The sequence below is a fragment of the Lepisosteus oculatus genome, chromosome 2 (genome assembly GCF_040954835.1).
Source record: "Lepisosteus oculatus isolate fLepOcu1 chromosome 2, fLepOcu1.hap2, whole genome shotgun sequence".
NCBI lineage: Eukaryota > Metazoa > Chordata > Actinopteri > Semionotiformes > Lepisosteidae > Lepisosteus > Lepisosteus oculatus.
Genome location: NC_090697.1, coordinates 58,266,688 through 58,294,182, shown reverse-complemented (window position 1 = coordinate 58,294,182; position 27,495 = coordinate 58,266,688). Strand labels below are relative to the sequence as shown.

The following is a 27,495-nucleotide window of genomic DNA, read 5'->3' as shown; positions in this document are numbered from 1 at the left end:
ATCTAAGACAAAAGACAGTAACTGTATGATCTGGGGACATCTCCTTAAGGTATATTGTATACAGTATATAGTAGTAACTATGAAAATAAAAAGCACCAAAACTGTTTGTTTCTGGTACATTTTAATTAATAATAGAATAGGAACTCCCCACAAATATATAAATACAGAATTTATGTAGTAATGGCAACTTGCTTGCCATTAATTAAATGGATTATTAAATTTGTCTCACTTTGTACGTGCCAGTGGTGGAAGAAATGGTTGCCTTTTATATCTAAAGATCATGCCTTTGGGATGGAAAGTGTTAGGCTTGCTTAAAAGTATTTATAAAATTTTATGTCCTGCCAGTTTCATATTTGCTTTATAGTTGCTGTGGATATTTTTATACATTGAATCTTAAATGTTAACCATACAACACATATTTTACCTGCATACTGTATGTGTTTGAAGATTAATATGTTGGAATCTTCTATATATGTGTTAAAAAACAGCAATGTGTGTAAGGAGAACTCAATAAATCAGCTGTTTCAACATCAAACCTTTCTTATTCATTTATTTTCAAAATAAGCTGTTCCCAAAGGGTTCTAGTTTGATAAGTACATTAAGATCAGATTTTGGTTTTATTTTCTTTTTGTAAAATAGTATCAGCGGAAAATACCAGCAGACCAAAATAACATTTGAATCATTTGAATTGAGCTTCCCTGCAGCAAGAAGGAAAGATCATCCTGATACTCCAGTGGCAGTGAGAGATGTATCCAACAGACAACTGCACAACCCAGATAACAAGTGTCTAAATTAAACTGTAGAGAACTGCACAAAAGAGAAAGGCCTGAAATCTGACTGGAGATAAGAAAATCAGCTTTTTGGATAAAAAGCCAGGGATGAAATGCACATCAACAATGGATTAAGATGCTGTCAAGAAATCAGCCAACACATTCTAATTTTAGAGACAAAGACAATACAGAATTACAACATAACATGGAAAAAACAAGGCCATTTTCAACCATGTGCCCTTCCACATGTCCCTGAAACTCTGCTCTGGTGGTAATCTCCTTCCTCCCCCAACCACAGAGGATCACCCTGTGGATCAGAGGATTAATGCCTTTAAAAAAAAATGTATCACATCTAAAGTTTAGCCAGCAGCTGTATCACCCTGCAACTCACAACTGTTGGCACCCCACTGAAGCTTAACAGTGTGAGCCTGGTTTGTACCTGGATGAGAGACCTTCTGGGAAAGCTAAGGTTGCTGCTGTGTTGCTGTTGTTGCATCTGCTGGTGCATCTGTGTGGGTCCTAATGCTCCAGTATAGTGACAGGGACTCTATACTGTAAAAAGGCATCATCCTTCAGACGTATCTTTAAGAATAGCATATACCATTATTTATGCCATGTTCAGATGAGCCAAGCAGTAATAACTGAGTAACAGTACCATCACTCATAATTACAGTACCTCTGTCCATGCCTGTGCATGACTTGTTCAACCAACTCACAATTTACACACATATAGCATACTGTGTCTGGTCTCTACAATTTACTGGAATGAATGTCCCTTCTAAAGCCTCACTGGTGTGACTCTAAGAATGTCCCCCTTTCAGTTGCAGTTTTTTAGCTTTCAGTTTTTAAAATTGCCTACAATTCATAAAGATCTGCTGAAATATTTTCACTTTTCTGTTTTTACTAAAAGTCAAATTCTGATTGACTCTTTAAAGCATTTTAAATCAAAACAAAAAGGTGAAATAAAGGAGACATTTGCAATTATGAAAGATTCCTTTCACTTTTACTTTTTTACTGGTGTAAGGACAGGATCCTGTGCTATCCTATATTTAGTTAATGTGTAAAAGGAATTGGTTGAGCAAGGTTTCAGATGTGGTTAAGCATCTACCAAGACATAATAAATTATGATTGCCCACATTGCTGAGATGGACAAAAGTGGTGTGTTTGCATGACCTATATATTTTTGCTGAATAGGAACAATGGACAAGCCAGGGATATAATGATTTCTTAAGACAAATTTCAGGATTTCTCTTAAGTCTTAATTCTTACCTATTCTCTGCATATTTTAAGATTGTAATGGTGCTTTATTTAATGATTCTTTAATGCTTCTTGAGGTGAGGCTGAAGAAATTAAATTCTCGAATGACTACACAACAAAGTGTAATTACTAGATACTATTAATACAAGACATATGATTTGTAACTAAAAATAGCAACACTGTACTGTAAAGTATGCCTCTAACTTGCAGCTGCAACTGTACATGAAATGCTCATTATTTTTCTCTTTCTATATTTCAAAACATATTTGTACACTGCTAAATTTAGAATGATTCCCTAAACACCTGGATTATTCTACTACTGAGTCATACAATAAATTATTTTTATTATTACCTAAATTTTTTGTAATGACGTGTTATAAGGTTTAGGGTTAGGTGTAGTAGACCATGATGTAGTGTATTTGTACTGTATTTTCAATTGTTCCATTGGTGCTTTAATTTGATTTGCACTAGGGTCTAATTTTTATATTATATTATATTATATTATATTATATTATATTATATTATATTATATTATATTATATATTTATCCCATTGGAAAGTGTGCCTAACAAAGGAAACTTAACACTATTTTTTATATCAATCTGGGGTGTGTAAAGAAATTAAATAAATGAGGCGTTCTTGCAAACTAATTTCAAAAGTTAATAACTGCAGACCCTGTAATGTCAGAGAATACAGGGTGGTAATACAGATACTGTAGACACATGAGTTCTGTTCCTAGCACAGTAAAGTAGTGGAGTAAGTAATAAACAAAGCTAAAACCTAAGTTAATAGATGAACAGATATGTGTTTACAATTAGTAACAAAAACAGAAATACACAACATTTATGATTAGTTACAATTATTTACAACTATCTGTGGCTAGCTTTCCACAGAACCAGTAAATAGATTTTAACCCTGACATTGAGTCAAATACCACAAAGACCAAAATAAATCCCCTTTCTTCTAAAATAAAAGACCTAAGACCTTACTGAAAGTAAAGTCTTTACTAAAGGGAAAATGTCCTTTTCCCTTTTGCTCAGATTAATTGGGAAGATTTCTGTAGTCTGGCATGTGAAGATGGAAATTCACCCGTGGTGTAGTTTGTTTGATCAAATAGAGGTTAAGAGAGTGAACCAGTGGAATCGTATTAATAATTTATTGACCTTTTTAACTGTGCTCTTGGCTTACAGATCTCCTGGGAATTGTCTGGTCATTTCTAGGTTGGCAACCAATCTAGCCATCTGATCTCTTGGCCACTGTAGCTGATTGAAATGATAAGACAATGGATAGCTGTAGGTCTCCAATCAGACAATTATAACAGTTCAAAAAGTGTACTGGTCTTGCCTCAAATAAGTGCCATAGATATTTTCACATAAAACAACAATAGATGTAATGAAAATATATCAGTTGTGTATATTGTAAATCTGTGTCAGCATAGATGTGCAGTGGTTAGTAGTGCTGCCTCACAGCACTGGGGCCCAGGGTTCAGTTTCTGGGGTGTTATCTGTGTGGAGTTTGTATGTTCCCCCTATGTTCACATGGGTTTCCTCCATGCTTTTGGTAAAAATTGGCCCCTGTTGTGAGTGTCAGTGTATGTGTTTGTGTTTGTGGGTATCCTACGATGGACTGGCGCCTTGTCCAGGGTGTATCCTGCATTGTGCCTGTTGCTTTCAGGGATTGGCTCCTACTTCGCTGTTATCCTCTATTGGTTAAAGTAGTTAGAAAATGGATGGATGTATAAATCTGCATAAGCTTTTCCCTTGTGCATTTACTGGTATGCAAAGAGTGCATGTTGACTTTTTCCATGTGTTTTCAATAAAATGTTTATGTAAAGAAGATAAAGTACCCCTTTTTTCAGTCTTGAATGGCGTCCAATATATTAGAGGAAAGGAAATCTGAAATGTACTGCAGCGGTTTATTTTTAGACTGTTGCTAAGGAATTTTGTATATTTCAGAAACAGTGAATCAGAGAGAAATTATTTTAAAATTGTTTGGCTTTGTTGAAAGAATGTGGTAAAAATAGACAGCGAATCACAGTACTCCATGCCTAACACAATTATGAAGATGACATCCATCTGTCCCCAGCACATCCAAAACAAAAGCTTTAAGAAGTAATAGAGGCGTGAGTCATGGTATTATACATCATTAATAAGCAGCATTATTAGGTTCTAGCTATTGCATTCAGAGTACAGTACATTGCTAAAATTTTCTATATGACCGACTTATTTATATGTGGACACCCATTGTTTATATTTGTTTTCAGACTATTTAATTGCTTCAAGAAATACAGGTAGGTGAGATAATACAGTGACACATAGGCTTTGAATGCCTGGGTTTTAATTTTTTCCATCTTAATGATGAGGAATTTAGTATATTATGAGCACAAAGGATTTTATACTGTAGATAAAACAGTTTGATCTGGTACAGTGGGAAAGGACCATGTTAGCCTGTATTTAAAGCATTCACTACACTATATGAATGACCTCTGACATTCTTAAAGATCACCAATTGTGGTAGAATTGGTACTATGCTGTATGAACAATTGATCGTGAAAGCAGAACTTTTTGGCTTTAAAAAGCTGTATACAGAGTTCAGTGTTCTAACAATTTTTGACATTTCATCTTCACTCATTTATTTTTAGATACAGATCATGTGTGTTTACCTTGCATATTGATGTTAGGTCATCAGTAACAGCAATATATTTTCAACTGGATAGGTGGATAATAAATTAAAATGGTGCTCAGTATAAATCATAGAATAAACAGACTGTGCTTTGGAGAACAGACTTGCATTCCTGCATTATAATTATTTACAAAACTCACATTAATTCTGTTCCTTTCATACTCTTGAATTATTTGGTATGAGCTGGGATATATATCATTTTTAGAGTCAGGCCAAAATCCTGGAGGTCTTCTGAAGACTGTATTGTAGTTGTCTACGGAGGATGGTATACATGCATGACACAGGTCAAAATAGGAGGTAAATTTCTTGCGATCCCTCCCATAGGACATCACATCCTATCACAACAGTTATGGAAATATACTATACAACATGTATCTCAAAATGAGCACATTAAACTGAACCACAGCCCCTTACTGATCTTTCAATACCTGCGTGGTTTTTCTTTACAATTCTCAGGAGTTATGATAATGTCAGTTTAGGATTACTGGGCTTGTAGGTCATCTACAAGATCAACAGATCTGCTGTGTTCATCACAGCTACAGTTATTTTTCAATATGTCCCACAGTCCCTAGTGATCTGATACCATCACATACTGTAGTGTAATAATACCTCATTTCTGTTATTAGATTTTTATTTTAAAATTAGATGGTTTCTGCTGTTATTAATAATTGTTATTTACGTGTACAGTACATGTATATAGCACTTTCTATTCCATTACCAGGTAAGGAAAGAGAATAAATATGTTCTGTTACAGTGAGGGCCTGGAGACCCATTTGAACAATGAGTATGTACAGTACGTACTAAAAGACTTTGAGTGAAATGTCTTGACCTGACATTTGAACACCTTATCTTCTGGGTCAGAGGTCAGAGCCCTAATCACTATCCACACTGTGGCGTTCCCTAAAGCTTTCCACGGCTATTCACCCATTCATTTTCTAACCACATCTTCCAAATCAGGGTCCTGAAGAAGCCAGAGCCCCAGCACTGCAAGGCAGCAATGCTAATCACTGTTCCACCAAGTCACGCAAAGAACCCACAGACTCATGCAATTTTTCCAAGACCAGTAGTAGCAGTAAGTCCTGCTGTATTTTCCACTACCTTAAAAAAATACTTTGCAAAAACCAGTATTTGTGAAGCTTTTGCCATTTTTATGTTCATGGCTTTCTTTGGTTGGTGGCACTGTGATAAGCTGATCAAGCATTGCGCACTCTTTGAGACTGACCAGTTGTCCCTTGGCTTTAGTGAACAGCATTGACGTCAGAATTAGCTGATGCCTAAGGAAAGAAGTACTGAGTCATTGCTCAGTGCAATCAGGCAAGATCCCTCATAGTGTACCGTTAAGCCTTGAACAGCTTCAATGCTATATAATATGGAACATATTGATTATTTGTTCAAGTATTCTGATAAATAGGCATTTGCTGAGTCTATTCCTAAATATGATGGATTGAAAGCATTAAAATAAAGGTTAAATTAATTGGAACGTCCCATCATAAATACAGAAAAGGAAACACAGATTAACTAGGACCAGTATACACTGTATACTTTTTTGTTCTCCTGTGAAAGGCAGTATTTTGCATGGATTTTTTATTTATTTATCGGTTTTATTATTATTATCGGTCCTTTCATGAAATTCTTATTGCTCAATACTATACCCATCAAAATATCAAACAGAATCTGTTTTCATAACTCAGAGTAAGGCCAAAATTTCCTTTTGCAGTAATCTGTCTTGTCTGTGGTGTTTTATAGGTGTCTGCTCTGTGTTAATCTTTGAGGTTCACACCTGCTCAGAGTTGTAGAAAAAAGATGTGCTCTCTGGAACACATTACCAATTGTAGGTCCTCCAAGTGCACAATAATGCCTTCATGTCTCAAAATTGATTTACTTAAAAGACCATGAATACAATATCTTACAAAAGAAAAAGTTTTTTTTTCAACATCATATTAGCCGTCAGTGCTCCATGTGCAGCAGAAGAACAGCTACTGTAACCTTTATGTTGTGGACCAGTTTCAAAGTCACTTGATAAAACACTGCTTTCTCTACAAGGTGATCTTGGCAAAACATACATTACATGGTTATAAGTGTGGTGTGTATCTGATTATGATTCCTGTCTTGTAATCTCAGGGTTTCATGATTCACTTTAAAATCTGCTCTTGACAATTTCAATAATAATTCTAATAATACGGAGAGAGAGTCAAACAATTGTACAGTAGTAATAGAACATGATTTTTCAGTTAGAATCTGGTTATTTTTAATACAAATGTAGCCACATGTAGTGTAGTGTAACCAATGTACTGGTTCATTGTTTGTCACTGCCATAGAAATTGCTTTTTTCACTGGCCAATATGCTTTCATCATTTAAAAGTCAATCCTTTATTTGAAGTGCACAAATATAATTTTAGACTCTGCTTGTGTGAAACTAGTTGTGAGGGTTTGCTTAAGTCTTTTTCATGTTAGTAATTTAATAATTACTTTTTTATTTGAAACAGATCTGACATTTGTGGACTTTTTTCATATGCCTACAATTATAGGCATAGAGCACCATCTAGTGTTGTAAGGATTCTTCCATGGAAAATATGTCTTCAAAAAATCTAGATTTAGTGACAATTTAGGACTAAATCTTGCACAATGGCAAAGCAACAATTTATTTAAAATGTATGTAAACATTAATTTTAGTTAATGAATTGTACTCTTTTTTTATCTAATGTACACAAATGAGACTGGCAAGAAAGGTGGGGTTTTTCTTTCGACTACATCCGTTTCAGTTCTCAGAGTCATAAAGTTGTCAGTTCTCAGATTCATTGCAGGACATTTTCAAATGAAATGACTAGGAAGGTTTTAGACAGAGATTCAGGAAAAACTAAGCTTTAAGCCTGGGGTATGTTGACATTTTCTGACAGAGCAGTTGTTTTTTGGGATATAATTAAAATATGGGGAAAAATATAGTTTTTGCTGTTGCCTTCAAATCTTTTTCTTCGTAGCTAAATCATTTTTACAGGCCCATTCTAATTACACTAAGGCAGGCAAACACTGGCTGCTCTGGCACTCTGGGATAGCACAGCGATGCTAACACATCAGCCTTTCTCTTTGTATTTCATTACAGGAGAGAAGTATGAGCTCCATGCAGGAACAGAGTCGACTCCCAGCGTGGTGGTTCATGTCTGTGATAGCGACAATGAAGAAGAGGAAGAACCAAAGAATTGTCCCAAACCAAAAATAATTCAAACTAGACGCCCTGATCTTCCCACGACTGTGTCTCACTGAACTGGGTTGTTGGAGAAAAAGCAAAAACAAAAGAAAACTTCACTGTTTCAGCGTCTCTCTCAAAGCGGTTGTTTGTTACTGAACACAATCGTCTTTCCCTTACAGGACCCGTCATGTTCAATAACCATTCTCTGTCTGGTCAGGCCTTCCAAAAGGGCTAAAGGGGGCTTTTTGTGTATTCCTTGTTTGTAATGCGCAGTCACTACTGAGCAATGACATTGCTATGTTCTGTTGGCATTATTTTGTGTACTGTGTCCCTCCCCTTATGGCCGTGTTTTTGTCTGGTAGCCATTGGTAGGCAGTAAGAGATGTCCCTGGAAACAGTACTATAGTCTGTGACCAACAGGAACAGAGGTTTATTATTATAAAGTACAATCTGGCACTTCATACCATTTCGAATACCAACAGTGTCAACGAAGAGTGCTTTTTTACAAGGACATGAAAGTTAATGAAGTGACAGAAGAAGAACACTAAGCTGCATGAGTTCACATAATATAAATCAAAATTTTGTTTAAAAACCTGAAGCTAGTCTGAGGTTAATGCTTACATAACCATCACATTGACCACAGAAAGCTTAAAAGTACTAAAATTGCATGCACTCAGCCCTGTCTTTAACTGTGATGTGCATTACCTTTGTTCTGTTTGCTGTGCAAAGCTGTTTCCTTCAACAGCTAGCTGTGTCTCTGGCTTTCTGTGTTTCTGACAGGAAGTATAACATTTCAGGCCACGTATGGTTATCAATCATCTTGTATAAACGTCTATGAAGAGAAAAATCCATTTTTTTTACTTTCTTGGAGGCAAATTTCCTTTTGCCCTAGTCTGTTCCAAGGGTCCTGTCCTAAAAGTACTGTATGGCTCTCCTGGAGTCTTTCATTGAAACCATTAATCTAAAGAAATGTAAAGCCAATCATTGTTAGTTATGCCTAGAATCTGTGAATGTGTGTTTTTTTTACTTAAGTAGCTATCTGGCAATGTGCATGGTAATTGTTTCATTTAATCATTTCAATATCAGAAAACAACCCATTGATGAGATTCTTAATAGATGTTGTGCCTCTAGTGGATGCACCGTGTGTTATGTTTATCACATTTAAGAGCACATAGATGCATGATTATTGAGAGAAGAAGGAAAACATCCATTGTAAATTTTAGTAATTTCGAATTTCCAAGTGCTATTATACAACTGATGACAAGATGGTTGAAAGAATTGTGAAACTAATTAATCCCCCTCTTCCTTCTCTTTTGAGTCTGTTCTTTGTCTCCAAAGTCAGAGCAGTGTTAGATTTTCAACATGAATTATCCATTCTAGACAAAGACGTGACATTTTTCTCAAATTAGGACAATTATAGGGCTCATTGCTAGAGATAATAATTGAAGTCGCTGAACTTTCATTTTCAAAGCTTGGTTGTCATTAATCTGCAGCCTGAGTGTCAGGCTTAGAAATTCTGATTTGAAATTGATCTACATTTTTCAAAAACATCTGATAAAGATGTTCAATGACAGTGATCAGTGAGTGCTCCTCAATGGGTTTAAGAAAACAGTTGTCTAGGTCTGATTGCAGACTGGGAGTTTGAATGGCAACCATAAACTTAAAAGACAATTAGGAAATGACGTTCTGCATGTCCTGTCCAAGTGGGGTTATTGTAGATGTTTTTGTATGTCTTACCTTTTATTGCATAATGCCAACTGTATAATGTAGTATAAAAAAGCATGTTTCCAGGAAAAGCAATGATTAGGCAAATCACAGGAAGTATAAAGAGGTGTTGGGAGACAACAGCTCCATTGCTTTCTCGGAGAAAGTCCATTTTATCATACTGGGTTGCAGTTGTTTTTCATTAAGTTCAATCAGCAAGAATTTTGTATACTGTATGTTAGCACAATCAGCAATTCTAAAGTAACAGTTTTACTGTCTTAAATTACACAATTTGCAAAATAAGGAAAACATATTTCTTGACCTATTGGGCTGGATAGAGTTTTGTGCACTTGCAGCTTTCTACGTTTCTTATTTAAAAAGAAAGCAAGTTGGTTAAGAGAGAAACCTTGCTACAGTATGCCAAGATTTGCCTTGCAGCATCAATAAGCTGCCTTTTAACTCATATTTGTTATGTTCCTCTCGTCTATGAAAAACAGCAGTCTGGTTTGTTTTAACAAAACGTGCGTATACCTTGCACTGTGCTGAAAGTTTTATCTGGCCCAGTTCAGCATGTTTGACTTTTTAAAGATGTTGAAGTGTCAGAAATAAAGTTTTCATTAAAGGGGCTCATTTTTTTTGGGACCTGTCTGAGGAGTCGTGAACTATACCAGAAAGCTTAGCTGCTCTAGTGGAACAGAGAATTTATAACATAATTTTGCTCTGATGGTACAGTAGGATATTGAAATGTATTTTGATGGAACTATGGTAATGACATTCATGCTTTGCCAATGTGATCATTCAGATGTGGCCATCTGGTTATCACAATATTCTTTTGCACTGCAAAATTATACCTCACAGGTATAAATGAGCAGACTATGTGCTGCAGTCCTTGGTGTTTGATTTTTCCTTGATTAAAGTCATGAAGTAAAGGACCATAATTTTGTTTAAGGAATGAATGACTATCATATATACCATGCTCCATTTACTAATGGATATGCTCTCACTATTTCTTGAATTCTGATCGAATTCTGATCAGGACCGGGCAAAACACTGTCGATCTGTGATTTTTGAGTATATTCAAATAACACTCTCTTATTTACAGTATTTCCCATGTAGGTTAAATGTCAAAGTCCACTATTATCGAATAAAGAAATATTCAAATAGACAAGAAAAACACAATTTCAGTGAATTAACAATAGATGTTTTCTGTAGTTATTTTTGATCACACTACTTTTATTTAAAGTTTTAGGTATCTTTGTTGAGCTGTTAAACCAACAGTAGGCTTTTGATGGAGTGGATTAAAACAAGCTTCCCTGTATTTCATTGTTGATTATACAGGCTACTTAGCAGTATGTTAATTGCTTAAATTCCTTAATGTGCTGCTTAGTTTTAGTGAGAAAAATAATTTAATTCAAAATTTAATGGTTTATATGACAGTCAAAAAAAGCAGAAAAGAGACCAAGTAGCAGTTCTTAATATAACTGAAGTTGCCTAAATTTGTTGTTTAAATTAAAGAGCACACTGGTTCCTGAATTCTGCTGGGAAGTTACAGTACATTTTAACTTTAAATGCATAAGCAAACACATTTACAAGAAAGATGTAAAGGACAAATCATGAACCTCATGTCTCCATTTTGTTAATGGTGAACATTAAGAAAAAAAATGTTTTATTTGGGAAAAGGTGTTGATATGGCTTAACGTCAACTACTTATATGAAGTAAAGATGTTTAATGAAGTAGTTCATAGAAAATTATAAAAAATAAAAAATATTGTTTCATGTACTGTTTAATGAAGACTTATTTTACAGTTCAGGGCATGTTTTTCTTTGTTGTAAACATACTGAAGTGCTCTTGCCACTGAATGTTTGCTTCTCAGAGTAAAAAAATGATGATGCCCTAAATAGGAAAAGGTCACGTCTAATAAATGTCCAATTTTAAATTCTCATTTTTATTTCTGGATTATACAGTATATTCTTATGCACCTTCAATAAGTAAGAATCCAGCACCTTGTCATTTATGTACATTTTTTAATTTCCAAACACCTATATTCAGAGATTGTTTATGATTATATATTGTATGTTGTTCTAAAAGTCTGTTGGAATGGAGAGTAGTACCACTGATGATGATAAACAATATCTATATTGTGTATTATTGTGCAAGATCATTAAGGTACTTGTCATCTACATGTATGACCTGCCTGCCTACACTAATGTGACATATCTGTACATATTAATCAATTCTATTTTTACTGCATTTTTGTACAAATATTCATTGTAGCAATGTACAAGTAGTTTAACTGATTCTACAATAGTAAAGAGTTTGGTTTTAATTTGCTTGTTGGGTGTTTTATTTTGCTCAAAATCCAAAATCTTGGTACTGAGTTAAGGTAGCAGGGGATTGAACACATGCATACATGCTGTATGATATAAAGAAGAAAATTGAAATCAGTAGCACACTATAAACAGTAAAAAGAATAAAACTGAAAAAGTGACTGTTTCATGAAATCTTGAAGACTGTTTATCTCTAAGAATGTTTATGCAACATTAGAGTAGGCTTGATTCATCCAGATGATTTACCTGCAATTTCACTCACAAGATCAATAAAGTATCTATCTCGTGATAGCTGAATTGCACTGTACAGTATATCACAAAAAGATTGTAAGTGGCCATTAAGCAAGACATTTAATATTGTTCTTAACCTTAAAAAACGAATAATGGTATAACTGTTGTGGAATTAAAAAAAAATAAAACCAATTCTGTGGCCTCTGCAGTCAAAACATTTTGCAAGCACAGATTGGATATACACATACTGTAGGGATCTTTTAAAATTAGTTGGCATATTTGAAATAACTACTGTGGCAACTACACACTATATTACAAAGTGATTTTCAGGACACATTTACAGAAGTAAAGATCAGCACAGGATATCATATGGATTCAACGTGAATATAATCATTTGATTATAAATGAAAATTATATTTTTAGCTTAATATTACACTGAGAGATAAGAACCAATTTAATAATAATAAATCATTTCTTACACTTACTGTATATAGTGCTTTTTTGGACACTCCGCTCAAAGCGCTTTACAGGTAATGGGGACTCCCCTCCACCGCCACCAATGCGCAGCATCCACCTGGATGATGCAACAGCAGCCATAGTGCACCAGAACGCTCACCACACACCTGCTATCAGTAGGGAGGAGAGCAGAGTGATAAAGCCAATTCATAGATGCTGGCCCCCTGCTGGCCCCACTAACACCTCTTCCAGCAGCAACCATTATTTTCCCAAGAGGTCTTCCATCCAGGTGCTGACCAGGCTCATACCTGCTTTAGTGGGTTGTCAGTTGTGAGCTGCAGGGTGATATGGCTACTGACAAGAAATAATTTAGAGAAAGAATTATCCAAGAGTCAAGGAGAACTTATGCTTTGGTAATCATCAAAACTTAAAAAAATATATTAACTTATTAACAGGTTGTGTTGTGCCTGATCAATATACAGTGCCTTTTTGGGAGGTGTCCTTGCCGAGAAGCTGCTGGTTTTCTCGCCCTGATCTTCTTTTCATCCTTGAAGATAGAACAAATCCCCTGAACTTCTGAGTTCTAGTATACATCTTAGAGGATATGTGGGGGGTTAAGCAACATTGAAACATTACATTTTTTAATTTATCAGGATAAGCCTAGTTTTTGGAAGGAAACTTGAAGAACAAGTTGCCTGGTCCACTTGCACGAGAAGGGAAAGAGGCTGTTGCTTGAAAAAAATGCCAGTTTTGTCAGAGCTATGGAAAATATGAAACCACATTGTGTGTCAAAAAAGGAAATGCAATAAATCCTGCACTTGACTAAGAATTAATAACTGGCAGAGACACATGACGTTTTAGGATTTTGTGGATACAAGGTCATATAGTAGTTAAGGTTATTAATACACTTCCGATGGCCTCTGCTGAAGGCCCTTCAGAGAAAGTAAGCATTCCCTTCCACGGCTGCAAGGTGACATCCTCCAGAAAGCCCAAAGGAAGAATCCATTCCTCAATGGACAGCATCTAGTAAAACAACTGGATAAACCTGCAGTCTGGCAGTAGCAGCTGGTCACCTTGACATTTGAGGAAGATGAATAAGCTTGTGCTCAAAGGTAGCACTTTTCTATAGTATAAAGACTTCTGTTTTCAGTTTTATCACAGTATAGTAGCAGTATAGGGAAGACTTCAAAGCCTTCCATGAAGAAAGAAGGCATCTTGGACATTGGACCAGTGAACCATTTTTTTCTTGGACATTGGTCATTGGACCATCTTGGACATTGGACCAGTGAACCGTTTTTTTCATTGTTTTTTTAAATTACAGTAAACCCTCAGTTTAATGGACTAATAGAGGTGAGGAGGTGTCTGTTATTGCTGAATGTCCTGTAAATCATACATGATGTTTTTGCAGCCCAAAAACACATTGTTATATGATGAAATGAATACAGTTTATGCTTCCTGTATCTTTTGACTTATTTTTTAAACAATTGCAATCAGCACTATCAATCAAATTATTAATGTGCTTTTTATAATAAATATGCAAGCTCTTTATTTCTTGTGTTATAATATACTGTGTAACATTTGCTAAAGTATATGAAACACAAACACCCATCGTAAGCAATTAACCTACAGTAGCATATGGTAACCTACCATTGTTATTCCTGAATTAGGAACAGGTAAAGGTTTATTCCATGCTGAAAGGAAAAGAAAAGAGACACAAGGTTTCAGCTGTGGAGCCTTCTTCAGTATGTCCTATTTTTAAGAATAAACCAAGTCTGTTATCCTAGTTATCAAACTAGGTACTACCTTTCTTGACTTTGTTAATTACTCAGGTGGGTAGCTGTGTCAGCATGTGTAGGCCGCAACGAAATAAGTAATAGGTTTATTCCATGCTGAAAAGAGAAGAAGAAAAAAACCTGAAGAAGGCTCCACGGCCAAAACGTGTTTTCTTTCTTCTCTTTTTAGCATGGAATAAACCTATTGTTCCTTTGTTAAGTATTGCTGACAAAATTCCCCTTTAGCAGATTTAGTTTGTTAAATTCAAAAGTACTTCGATTGAAGTTACACTGTACTAAATCCTACACATAAAATATCAGAAATCAACTGGCAACTTCAATCAGGAGTTCCCTCTCCAATATCTATTCAAATTAACCTCCAGAGCAAAGACTAAGATGACAAATTCCTAAGTAAAACCAATACTTCCATGAGTCCTGGAGTTCTGGATCAGCTGATTCAGCCTCCAGCCTTCAGCTTATTTTCACTCTTGAGTATTTTATGTCAATTCTATTTCCTATGTGTTAAGAAATATTTTGAATGACTTTTTTTTTTCACTTTACAAGCAAAAGAGCATTTTCTATTTACTGGTCATCTTTCCATTGTGCTCAAAAGGAAATCAAGTACCTTGCCAGACATGTCAATTCCTGGAACTAGTGATGTTTTTTTGTAGCTTCAGTTTTCAAGGACCTTGATAAGGCCATCTTCTTCCTCATCTATAAGACTGACCAGACTTCCCCCAAACTCTCCCATCTGTCAGTTTTCTCTGTGTTGTGTCTCTTAAGTACTCACAAGTATATGCATTCTGTCTGGTACAGTATGTCTTCAGCCCCAGTCATTCCATCTTCTGCCCCCTCCAATCCTGTCCGTTCTTCTCCATCTATAATGTTTATAATAATCTAACTGTTTGGGAAAATGACAGAAAGGTCAGAACAATCAAAAAAGCCAGAACATGTTAATTTCAATAAAATGGCATTTATGGTGTAGCTAAATACTTTCAAGCACATAATACATTCTGAATTTGCAGTTACAGTGCCTTGCGAAAGTATTCGGCCCCCTTGAACTTTTCAACCTATTGCCACATTTCAGGCTTCAAACATAAAGATATAAATTTTTTATTTTATGTGAAGAATCACCAACAAGTGGGACACAATTGTGAAGTGGAACGAAATCTATTGGATTTTTGAAACTTTTTTAACTAATAAAAAAATGAAAAGTGGGGCGTGCAAAATTATTCGGCCCCTTTACTTTCAGTGCAGCAAACTCACTCCAGAAGTTCAGCGAGGATCTCTGAATGATCCAATGTTGTCCTAAATGACTGATGGTGATAAATAGAATCCACCTGTGTGTAATCAAGTCTCTGTATAAATGCACCTGCTCTGTGATAGTCTCAAGGTTCTGTTGAAAGCGCAGAGAGCATCATGAAGACCAAGGAACACACCAGGCAGGTCCGTAATACTGTTGTGGAGAAGTTTAAAGCCGGATTTGGATACAAAAAGATTTCCCAAGCTTCAAACATCCCAAGGAGCACTGTGCAAGCGATCATCTTGAAATGGAAGGAGTATCAGACCACTGCAAATCTACCAAGACCTGGCCGTCCCTCTAAACTTTCAGCTCAGACAAGGAGAAGACTGATCAGAGATGCAGCCAAGAGGCCCATGATCACTCTGGATGAACTGCAGAGAACTACAGCTGAGGTGGGAGAGTCTGTCCATAGGACAACAATCAGTCTTACACTGCACAAATCTGGCCTTTATGGAAGAGTGGCAAGAAGAAAGCCATTTCTCAAAGATATCCATAAAAAGTCTCGTCTAAAGTTTGCCACAAGCCACCTGGGAGACACCCCAAACATGTGGAAGAAGGTGCTCTGGTCAGATGAAACCAGAATCGAACTTTTTGGCCACAATGCAAAACGATATGTTTGGCGTAAAAGCAACACAGCTCATCACCCTCAACACACCATCCCCACTGTCAAACATGGTGGTGGCAGCATCATGGTTTGGGCCTGCTTTTCTTCAGCAGGGACAGGGAAGATGGTTAAAATTGAGGGGAAGATGGATGCAGCCAAATACAGGACCATTCTGGATGAAAACCTGTTGGAGTCTGCAAAAGACCTGAAACTGGGACGGAGATTTATCTTCCAACAAGACAATGATCCCAAACATACAGCAAAATCTACAAAGGAATGGTTCACAAATAAACGTATCCAGGTGTTTGAATGGCCAAGTCAAAGTCCAGACCTGAATCCAATCGAGAATCTGTGGAAAGAGCTGAAAACCGCTGTTCACAAACGCTCTCCATCCAACCTCACTGAGCTCGAGCTGTTTTGCAAGGAAGAATGGGCAAGAATTTCAGTCTCTCGATGTGCAAAACTGATAGAGACATACCCCAAGCGGCTTGCAGCTGTAATCGCAGCAAAAGGTGGCTCTACAAAGTATTAACGCAAGGGGGCCGAATAATTTTGCACGCCCCACTTTTCATTTTTTTATTAGTTAAAAAAGTTTCAAAAATCCAATAGATTTCGTTCCACTTCATAATTGTGTCGCACTTGTTGGTGATTCTTCACATAAAATAAACAATTTATATCTTTATGTTTGAAGCCTGAAATGTGGCAAAAGGTTGAAAAGTTCAAGGGGGCCGAATACTTTCGCAAGGCACTGTACCTGCCTGCCCTGTAATAGCTTTGATAGTGTATGAGACATTGCTTACTATAAGATGCACTCATTTGATATTAAACTCAGGAGATGATCCTTGTACTGAAAGAATGGAGGGTATTTTGGTGTTCTATTTGTTAAATAAAATTATAGGTCTACAAATTACTTGAAGTCATTGTCATTACAGTCTTGTAATATGTTAAGATATTATCTTCTGTTTGTATATTGCAAATTAATTGTATATTATGTTATTGTTCACTTAGGGACAGATGTGACATGTGGTAAAGTAAAAGAAATGGCATTCTTGCTCAGCTTATGGTGCTTAACCTCAAGAAAACCTATATTTAAGTACAAAGATCAAAATACAGTATAAAGATTTTGTAGTTCTTTGTAATCACACGACTTTTTTTGCTAGAAAGATTACCCACTGTTACAGCTCCTCTTGTTGGCCACATTTTTTCATTCTTTTTTCTTTATGATCTGTCCAAGACTGTGCTGATGGACTCTTTTCCAGCTTAGAGTCTTCACCAGTTATGAAGAATTTTAAGTCCAAGCTGCAGTAAACTGGCCCCTCTACTGGAGCTCTCAATGGAACAGCAGGTGCAACTTGATGAAATGGTAGAGCGGAAAATAGCAGTCCCAAAGGTTTAAGAAAAATATTAGGTGAGAAACAGCACTTTAGAAAATGACCAAAACAATCATAGTCTACTGTAGTTAAAGAAAACTATGGCATAAAGTAAAAAATGGCACACATAAAAGGATATTAGAAAGAGTGCAATCAATGCTAAAATTGTTTTTTTTTTCAGTTTTACAGCAGCAGAAGAACTGTAAAGAATGAAATATGAGTTAAAAAGATTACTGTAATTTAATGTTGTATATCAAATAGTATTATCATGGGAGAGGCAGAAATCTTACTGGTGCAGTGTTAGAAAATTCCCTGTGGTGTACAGTTGTGCTTAAGGATATTTACATCTAAAATATCAAAGAGAACAATCTGGCTGTGATTTAAGATACAAAAGCATATTCTATTATAACACTTTCATGCAAAATTTGAATCTGATTTGTTTGTTGAGCAGCCTTCTCTTTAATCTGCTGTGAAGTCACAGTAGATCATTTTCTCATTAGTAACACATTTGTCATTAATATTCACATTATTAACTGTAACGAGTGGCATCAAATGGAACCAAAGACTAGTACTGTTTCCCAGCTGAGCGTTACCTGTGGGAGTTTCTCCTGGCTGAGTTACCTTGCCCATAGGGAGGTCCTTTACAAAAAATGTAGCTCTTAAGGGGTCTGAAGAATGAGGGGGGGTGGAATCTGTGCTCAGAAATAGAACTTACACGTTATCTTTAATGGCCATCTTTAGCTCACACCACCAAGCTTTGAAGCACAATCAAGAAAATGTTTTTTTCCTGATTCCACCCCAGACTGCTGAACAGTGTTTTACCGGTCTCTTCGTTTTCTATGTATTCCCAAAGGACATCCACACTATGGAACCAACTCCCAATCCCATATTTTAACACATAGTCCCAGGAACATAACCATACATAAAACTAACATTTTACTATATAAATAATAAGACAAGAAAGTTTTCTAAGGTGGCTTAGAAAGTATTAATCCTCATTGTATTGTAGCACATTCTGTTTTGTTACAGCTGGAAAACTCTTCCATATTTGTTTCCTCATAGCTGAGTTAGGAAGAAATTTTGAGTGAGTCAACAACAGCTGATTTACTCCACAGATCTGGGCTCTATTATAGAGAGGTGAGAAAAATGTGGAAAACAATCTGTGGTCTGGTGATACCAGAGTTATTTGGCCTTAATGTTTAGTAATATACAGTATCTGGTAGAAGAAGAGCGCTTCTCATTACCCCAAAAAACACCATGAAGCCATGGTGAAGGCAGCATACAATTCTGTGGGTGCTTTTGCTTTTCATTGATAGGGACTAGTAGGCTTGTCAAATAAAGGGCAGAATGGATGAAGCAAAATATAGGCAGAACCTTGAACAAAACCTGGAACAGTCTGCAAAATAATTATTCATATTTCAAGAGGACAATGACCCCAAACGCAAAGCCCTTTGAGTGGCTTAAAAAGAACAAGACAGAAGGCCCTGAGTGGCATATTGAAAGTACGGAATTAAATGCCATAGAAAATCTTCCACAAGAACTGAGGATTGCTGTATACCATCGCTACACTGTCCTCTCTGAGGACACTCTAAATGTCCATTGTCCATGGTGCAGCCCTGGTTCAGAACAAGCTATGGTCTCCTGTCTTGGGTGAGAAAAACAGTCACAGTGCTATCTTCCCCAGTAAAACTGACTAACATGGCTTACACAGGTGCCTGAAATGTCTTTACTAGTCCTGCATATGCTATGAACAGCCCCAGAGGAGCTGAATGAGGGCTTTGGAGCTGCAGGAAACTCCTGAATAGAGAGTTACTCTTAGATTCTATCCTTGCTTGCAGGAACCAAGAATTTCTTTCCATGACACAGCTTCTGCCCAGTTCCATGGTTTGGACAAGGTCTCTGCAAAACATACCTGCTGCCTAGCTCACTATCCTGAAGTAATATAAGAGCACTGCCCTCTACAAGCAGGTGCTTTTATATCATTTCCGGGGATTTAGAATTGTCCTGGTAAGAAAGCTTACAGCAAGCACCCCTTCTCTTGCTCCATGGATTGCTGCATATCATCTGATTCTGTAAAATTCTTTTTTTTTCCATTATTCAGTTTCTTTGGCTGAGCCACCAGGGGACCTAAGAGCTTAGTGCTTTGCTATGGAATTGCTCTTCTCTTCTGTTTGGATTGAAGGGAGGCACACCAGATGCTTGTCTCACTCCCATCACCCAGATTAGATGATGTAACATTCAGCAGCTCTTGCTATCCTGTATCAGCAGCAAAAAACTCATTTTTCTCTTTTATTTTTGTGCTGTGAATCCTGCAGATTTTCCCTTTTGGCCTCAATGCTGAGCAGCCCTCTGAGCCTCTCGCCACTTTGGGCTAGCTCTTTCTTTGAACCTTGGGGTGCAGCATTTGCCAACTTGCTGTCCACCTCAGGAGGGAAAATGGAACAACCTGCCAGTTCTCTGTCTATCTCTGACTCACATGTGGTGAAATCTGGCAGAGCTCTCAGAGTCACTGGCACTGAGAAGCCTTTTGGTTCACACTCATCTGACTGAGATCCTGACCAGACCACTGAGTCTCTTTCTGCTCTAGGTTCACCTTCTTATTGGAGATATTGGAGAGACTGCCTATTTACTGTACAGTCAGGGTGTGTTGGGTGGCCTCTATTTTGGTTTTGGACATTCCCTCTTGGAGTGGAGGTCTTGTAGGTTTTTTGGCTCTTCTGCAGCCAAAGGCACACATCTTCCAAGGCCAGGACCAGAAAAGTCTGCAGGTCTCTCAGAGCTACAGGAAGCCACATTTCCTCTAGACAGAGCACTTGTCAGCATTTACTAGACCTCTTCTGATTGCAAGCCAGTGCTTTGCCTTGGGCCACTGTGCAGCAGTCTGGTCTGCCAATTCTCCTACAAAGTTGCCAGCAAGAAGATGAATTGTTCTGCTAGTCCACATCCAAGCTTCTTCAACCCAGACAGTGGCCTTGGCCTCACTCACCACCATCCCATCAGTAGAGTAAGCCTTGGAACTGGCAGTTAATTCAGCCAGCTGGGGCTCTTGCTGAGACAGAAGCAGTTGTTCCAGATGGACAGCAGCAGCATTTTTCTGGCATTGTGTGTTAACACTCATGCATTTCTACTCCACCTTTCAGTTTAGTGGGGTCTGCCTTCCAATGCCACTGGTTACTTCAACACTGCTCATGTATCCTCCGTGGTCCACCATCGTCTTCCATCTCCCTCCATCAGGCATCTTCCTGCAGCAGCTTACGAACACTCTATATGGAACAAATCATATTTGTCTCAGATTGCTGAAATGAGCTAAGATCAATATCTGTGTTTTTTATGAACTGCCATTTTGCTCACAATGTTTAACCCTCTATGAAGGTGTAAAAGAAACATCTTCAGTGGCACCACAAGCTTTCCTCGAATATTCAGTAGATAGGCTGCCCCTACTGTATAACAAACCAGTGGAATATTTTTTATTTCTGTCTAAGGTTTTTTATATTTGAGCTGTAAAGCATATATATATATAATTTAGTTTCTTCAATGTTAATTAGGCTTTAATTGTGCGTGCCACTCAAAATTGTCTTGTTCCATGTGTTATTTTCAGCACTGCTGAAGAGGCTGCAAAGGACATTAAAACTGAAAAATGAGGCCTTTTTCCTACAAAAGGTTTCAGGAGAATGGAATAAGCTTCCCAGTCATACTTCTTTCAAGAAACAGCTGGGTGAGATCCTTGTATCATTTATCATCTAGCAACCAAATAGCAGCTGGGTTGAATGGTCTTGTCTCATTCATAACACTTCTTACTGTATATAGAACTAAACTAGCATAGCTTCAACTCCAAGAGAAATAAGTCATTGTACAGTAGCCGAGGCTTTCCTGCACCTACCGTAGTCAGATTTCAGTATACTCACAATCTAAGCCCACGGTCTTCAAGTCTCCACAATCAAGCAACTATGTTGCATAATCATTAATGTCTTCAAGGCTAGTGGTGCTGCTGTTAGTGAATACTGGAGGTGTACTCAATATAAATTGTCTGCAAATCACATGATGTTTCTTTAGTGAATAACATATTGAGTTCAATATTATAAATATAATAATAGTTTAATCTTTCTCACAGTACAGTAGGTACATATTTCTAGATTTGTTTACTTATAACAATGATGGTTCCTTAATAGCTTGTATTGTGAAGTGGTTTCTTTAACTTACAGTACACAACCTTGAATATACCGCAGCAGCAGATATAGTACCAGCATAGCCTTGTTGGTCCTGCCCTTAAGTACTATCTTTCTGATGGGGATTATTATTGGGGTCCCCTCTCATGGAGCGGGGAGGTTGTTACCTGGGAAAGGATGATGTGCTGGGGCACAGAGGGGGAATGGTGTATCACTTAGGGTGGAGGGCATGATAGGAAATGGGATTGTACTTCCTATTTTGTCTTTTACATTACTGTCACGATTGTAATCCCTCCTCTTAAGGACACTCTGGCCCTTTCGTATTTTAGTTGATTCTGTGCACCTGCCCTCTGTTTGTCTCTCATTATTTAAGCCTGGTGCTCTTGCTAATCAGCTCTGCTCAGCATTGGAAGATTGACGCTCAGTAGCCCGCCTACCAGCAGGTCCAGGAGAGACCCAATGGCATAGACTTCATCACGGCGTCCTGACCATCTGACTCTGGGGCTCGGAGCACCTGGACCGAATCCCGTTACAATTATTGTATTTGTCTTTGGCCCCCTGTTTCTAAGCTTCTTCGCCCCTTGTGCCCCAATTATAGCTTTGTTTATTATTTTTGCATTAATTATTGTATACCATCTGCCTGCTTAGATGGTTTAATGAAAAGTAATGTATACAATTATTATTGTAGTTCTCTCAGATGACACATATATTTTGAAACTCATATATCATTAACAGCAATAGGTCTGGAAAGCACGCTGGTTCTGTTGGTAGCAATAACCCTGAATTTCTTTCTTTTCTTCTCCATTTAATTAATTTATAACACTATAACACTATGTTTCTCTCGTTCATTCTCTAATCAATTGCCACGCCTTTTTGCTGTCTGTCTGTTTGGATTCAGTAGTGATACCTTCTCTGCCAGTTATTCTGAAGCAATTCTGAACCCTCCCTTTATTCAAAACTAAGCTCCTTCACTTTCCTGCCTTGGATTTCATCCTGGTCCATTTTAAATCTTCTGTCCCCAGGTTCTGATTTCCTTGTAATAATCATGTTGTTCATGAAGGCTCTCTTTGGTGGTTGGTGAACTCCTCTTGACATAATAGGACCATAGGTCAGCTTCTTTGATTTCACTGTAAGATTCATGACAGTTGAGAACATGATAATAATTGTAACCGGTCACAGCCCCCTGCTTGTGGTCTCTGTCATGATGTTGAGTAGTTTCTTACTGCGCAATTCATCCTGGAAGTTTAAGTATTGTTTTAAAAGTTTCTGCAGTTTCTCTGGCACACAGTATTTCTGTGCATACTCAGGGAAAGTAGAAGAGAAGGAAGAAAAAGCGATGAGAGAAGCTGTTAAGGAATGGAGCCTCTTGAGAAGTGTGAAAGAAAGTCTGAACATACTGTAGGATCATTTTAAACCTCTTTGAAGTACTTTTCTATTTTTATGCCAAAGGACAATGTATTTATCGCTCATCTCTTGAAGAATTGGAATTGCAGTAAATTGAACACTGTCCTTCATGCATCTTCTCCTATTTCGTATAGTGCCACAGCTCTTTTTAGCATTTTTATTTCATTTAATTTCAATTTTATTTTAAGTTCCAATTAGTTCTCAGGATATTCCCTTAAAACCCTTCCTTTGATTAAGAGGATGCCCATGCCATCACCGGCAGAATCCACGGCAATGATGTCTATGGCAGCCACAAAGGACATGTGATGCCACAAATGGCATCTTTGAACATGGGTTTTGCAGTCTCATCTCATCACAGGTAGCATCCACAGAGACAGGCTAGCAGTCAGCGGGCAGCATCCACTTGGCTAGAGTACTTGACAGGCACTGCATCGCCACAGAGCCAGGCCATGGAACTAGCCATGGACAATGATACCCCACCTTCATCCTCGCTCCCAGAAGATGCCGCACCACATAAAGGAGCAGAGAGCAAGGATGGCAGTGATTTGGACTCTGTGGGAGAGGAACACAAGGGGCTTGATGAAAAAGAAAGGTGAGTAAGTCTGGGATCTTATAAAGCGATTTCAGCATGCCATCGCAGTGGCTTGGCAAGACGTACAGTACGCCTGACAATACATCTCATAATCCATGAACAAATCTACAGGGGGTGCCTACACTTGCGTTCTGGAGCTAGACAGTGGGCTACTAAATGGGACTTCGTGGAAATGAAGGAAGCAGGGATCATCAAACTGTCAGAGCGCCTATGGAGGGCCCCCATTGTAACGGTCAACAAGAACAAAAGGATGTTCTGCTTCAGCTACTGTAAGCTGAACACTGTCAAATCGGAGAACTCCTACCCCTTGCCCCCGGATGACAAATCCCTGGGCTATCTGGTTGCTTCCTTTTGGTTCTCATCACTGGATCTCTGCAGTGGATACTGTCTGTTCTAGCTGATGCCTGAAGCATGCCCAGTCTGGGTCCAAGACTCCGACAGTTCCAGATCATGCTCTTTGGTCTCTGGAATGCTCCTGCCACTTTCGAGCAACTGACGAAGAAGGTACTGGAATACATTCCTCTGACAAAATACCTTATACATGTGGACAATCCGATGGTCCTGGAGCAAGTGGCTACCTCCATCTTGCACCCAGAAAAGTGCCACCTGATGCAGAAAGAGGTCTCATTCCTATGCCACCACATCAGTGGAGATGGTATTCCTGCCCAGAAGGACAAAGCCAGTCCAGTGGGGAATTGGCAATTGGTACCATTGTTTAGTGGCTGGCTTCGCCACAGTCATTGTCCACGCACTCTCCTGGACTGGAGTGTAGTTTGAATGGACTGAAGTGAGGCAAGAGGCCTTTGACACCCTTAAGGAGGCTTTGTGGTGCTTCAGTTCTGATCTCATCTTATTGCATGTATGGTGCACAGTGAGAAGAGAAGGAACAACAGCTGTCAGATTCTGCTGCCCTAACTCTCTACTTCTTAGGAAGGGTCAAGAAACTGATGCCAACATCAGGTGGGTGTGAGATGGAGACCTAGTTAGAATTACCATCATCTAACAAGGCTCTCTGGAGTGAGTCAGGAGTATTGTAGTGGCACTGGATACAACCAATATCTGGTGAATCACTTTGACAAGTGGTGATCCCCACCACGCTGCAGGCCCAGAATCAGTAACTGCAGCGTGACCAAGACCCTCTGACATCTCCATCAGCCCTCCTATTGGGGGCACGTCTGGCATGATGTACAGTATGTGAGACATTGCTGTGACACTTGCACTGCCAAAAAAGAACCCACAGGAGAAAGTCTGGATCCACAGTCCCCATCAAGACAGATGCTGCTGCCTCAAGCTTGAAGGAAAATGGGTGGGCCCCTGCATAGTGGGAGAAGAAACATGCTGTATATGATGTGCCTGCCCCCATGGGGTTAGCTGATGGTGCTCCACAAGGGCTGTCCAACTCCCTTATCGAGGTAAGGCCACTTAATCGCCAGTCTTTTTTCATTACTCTCACCCAAGGCCCTCCGAAGAGACAGACCCGCCAGCAAGAGATACCCGGGAGACAAGGGAGGTGGGAAATGAGGCCTCCCTCTTCGCCCAATGTCCAAACACTGGGGTTTCCTTCTGAGCATTTCAATAGCTGGGTACGCACAACTCACCAAGGCAGAGATGACAGAGAGTCCATTTCCAGGATTCAGGCGTGTTCCTCAGAGATGAGTAACTGGAGGGGGTAAGTATGAAGTGCTTCACTCCCCCCCCGGACCCTTGGACTATGCCATCACCCCCCGACCTTGCTCACTGGCAGCTTCACCTCCCCCACTGCACCTTATATAAGGGGACCACCTTTCTACCTCTTTAAACCACATGGTAAATCAATGGAAGTGCTGTGCTCCCCCTTTCTTTCCCTATCTCCAGTTTCACTCAATCCTTACCTCTCCCAAGTGAATAGCACACTCCTGTAACCCTAGTCTGTTGCTGTCCTCTGCCGAACTTGTTTAAGGACTGATTTCGTCACAATATTATCCATAAAAACTGAGATGCACATTCATATGTATTTTTGGAGGGCTAGGGTGTAACCAGAATACACAGAATCAGTGAGTCAGAAACCTTAAGATGTATAGGAATATTAATTAAATACATTTTTTGTGATAGAACCCTGAACAAGACAATGTGGACTTTTGTTTCTAAAGAACGTTAAATTTTTTTGAATTAATTATGAATCTATGTTAATTTTTAATTAGGTTAGTGTCACGGACGTCCAAAGGGACTAACCATGGAGAGCAGGAGAGCGGAAAAAGACCCATAGCAGCGGAACAGGAAAAAGGCCCAGGCTCGTTAGTGCAAAGAGTTCAGGAGTGCCGTATAGAAACCTATGCCCTCAGGTAGCGGAAGTGGGGCGACCTGGTGCTAGGCGGGTCTCAGGACATTCGAACGTCAATGCTGAGCGAGGGCAGAGTGCAAGACCCGGAAATATATAGCCCAAGGGAAAGAGAGGGACCGGAAGGACAGCCGGGCAGGAAACTAGGGACAGGACAGAGTAAGAGCGCCCTCTGGCTGCTGAGGGCGTGACAGTTAGTTTGCACTCCCTCAGGTGATACAGTATGATAAGATGTGAACACAAACTTCATTTTCTGAATATAATCACAAAAAAACTGAAAAAGCATGAGAAAAACTTCATTGCTGCAATGGAACTTTCTGCTTGTTACTATTAAGTATGAGAATTATGAGAAATGGTTCATTCTAGGTTACTATAATTTACAGATAGTCAATTTAAGTATCATCGCAATTCCTAAAGACACCACAGGATGGAAGTGTCTACTTTTTTATGCCCATATTTCACAATGTCAAATAGTATTAAAAATGGCTATACCTTAATTATCTGAATTATGTTTTTGTGATAGGCAAAATGTTTTAATATTGAAACACATTAAACATTTATCATCATCATAACACAAATAAATATTCTCCATCTTGCCGTGAATAAAATTATTCTCCCTTATTTTTGTACACCAAGGATGAGGTTCAGTCAGACATTAAATAATTTTAAAAAATTAAGTATATCATATCCATCCTCTCTGTGAGCTAGTAAGATATTTTCTATACCTGCAATTACAATACACAGCTAAATCTGGTACTAGAAGGTTATCACAAATATAAAAATTAATAACAATCAGTTTATTTCTAAAAGTGGATTAATTATACAAAATAAATTCTGGGAGAATCCCATCTCTGTCAACCAATCTTTTCAGCAAATCTTTGTTATTCTGTAACTGATGATTGTATATTTATATGGGAGCTTGTGGGAAATACTGTATAGTAATCTTATGAGAACTTTAATATTAACTTATTTGATCTAAATGGAGTTCTTAAACAGAAGTTTGGGAGAAGTTAAAATTGTAATATATAATTTTTGCGATCTTAAATATTTTACCTGCTGAGCACATCTTTGCTTAAATTTTTCTCATATTCAGCATTTAGGTATTTTCAGAGACAGAAGTCTTTCACAATTGGCCTTACCTTAATCACTCCTGTGCCGCTGTCACCCTCCTCGCTTTGTTTACACCTCATTTCTTAGCACACGTCTGCCTTTCTACCACAGTTAGGGTGGGCAGTCCGACCACTGTTCACCTCTTACAAGTCGCCAACTCACCACCTCGGACAAGCATTTCATCTACCTATGAAAACGACAGACTCCCTGTATGGCTGCTCTTTTCTTCCAGATCTCCTGAT

General features: G+C 38.2%; 1 protein-coding gene and 1 long non-coding RNA gene across 4 annotated transcripts in view; one reads left to right on the top strand and one right to left on the bottom strand.

Annotated features, from left to right (window-relative positions):
- The window catches only part of rcan2 (regulator of calcineurin 2), a 95,759-nt gene extending 83,832 nt beyond the window's left edge, over nucleotides 1-11,927 (top strand). For both annotated transcript variants that reach the window (XM_015345602.2, XM_006625679.3), the window contains one exon: nucleotides 7,810-11,927. In XM_015345602.2, coding sequence (XP_015201088.1) covers nucleotides 7,810-7,970 — 161 coding nt within the window. In that variant the 3' untranslated portion in view covers nucleotides 7,971-11,927. The remainder of the gene's footprint in view (nucleotides 1-7,809) is intronic.
- Nucleotides 447-27,495, bottom strand: LOC107077180 (uncharacterized). Of its 2 annotated transcripts, none has more exons than XR_001478266.2 (5): nucleotides 27,283-27,495; nucleotides 17,464-20,927; nucleotides 15,178-15,288; nucleotides 14,263-14,306; nucleotides 447-1,077 (listed from the first exon to the last, which is right to left on the bottom strand). It is a non-coding gene; the product is annotated as an uncharacterized lncRNA (long non-coding RNA). The 2 variants fall into 2 exon arrangements; XR_001478262.2 differs by having other exon boundaries at nucleotides 17,468-20,927.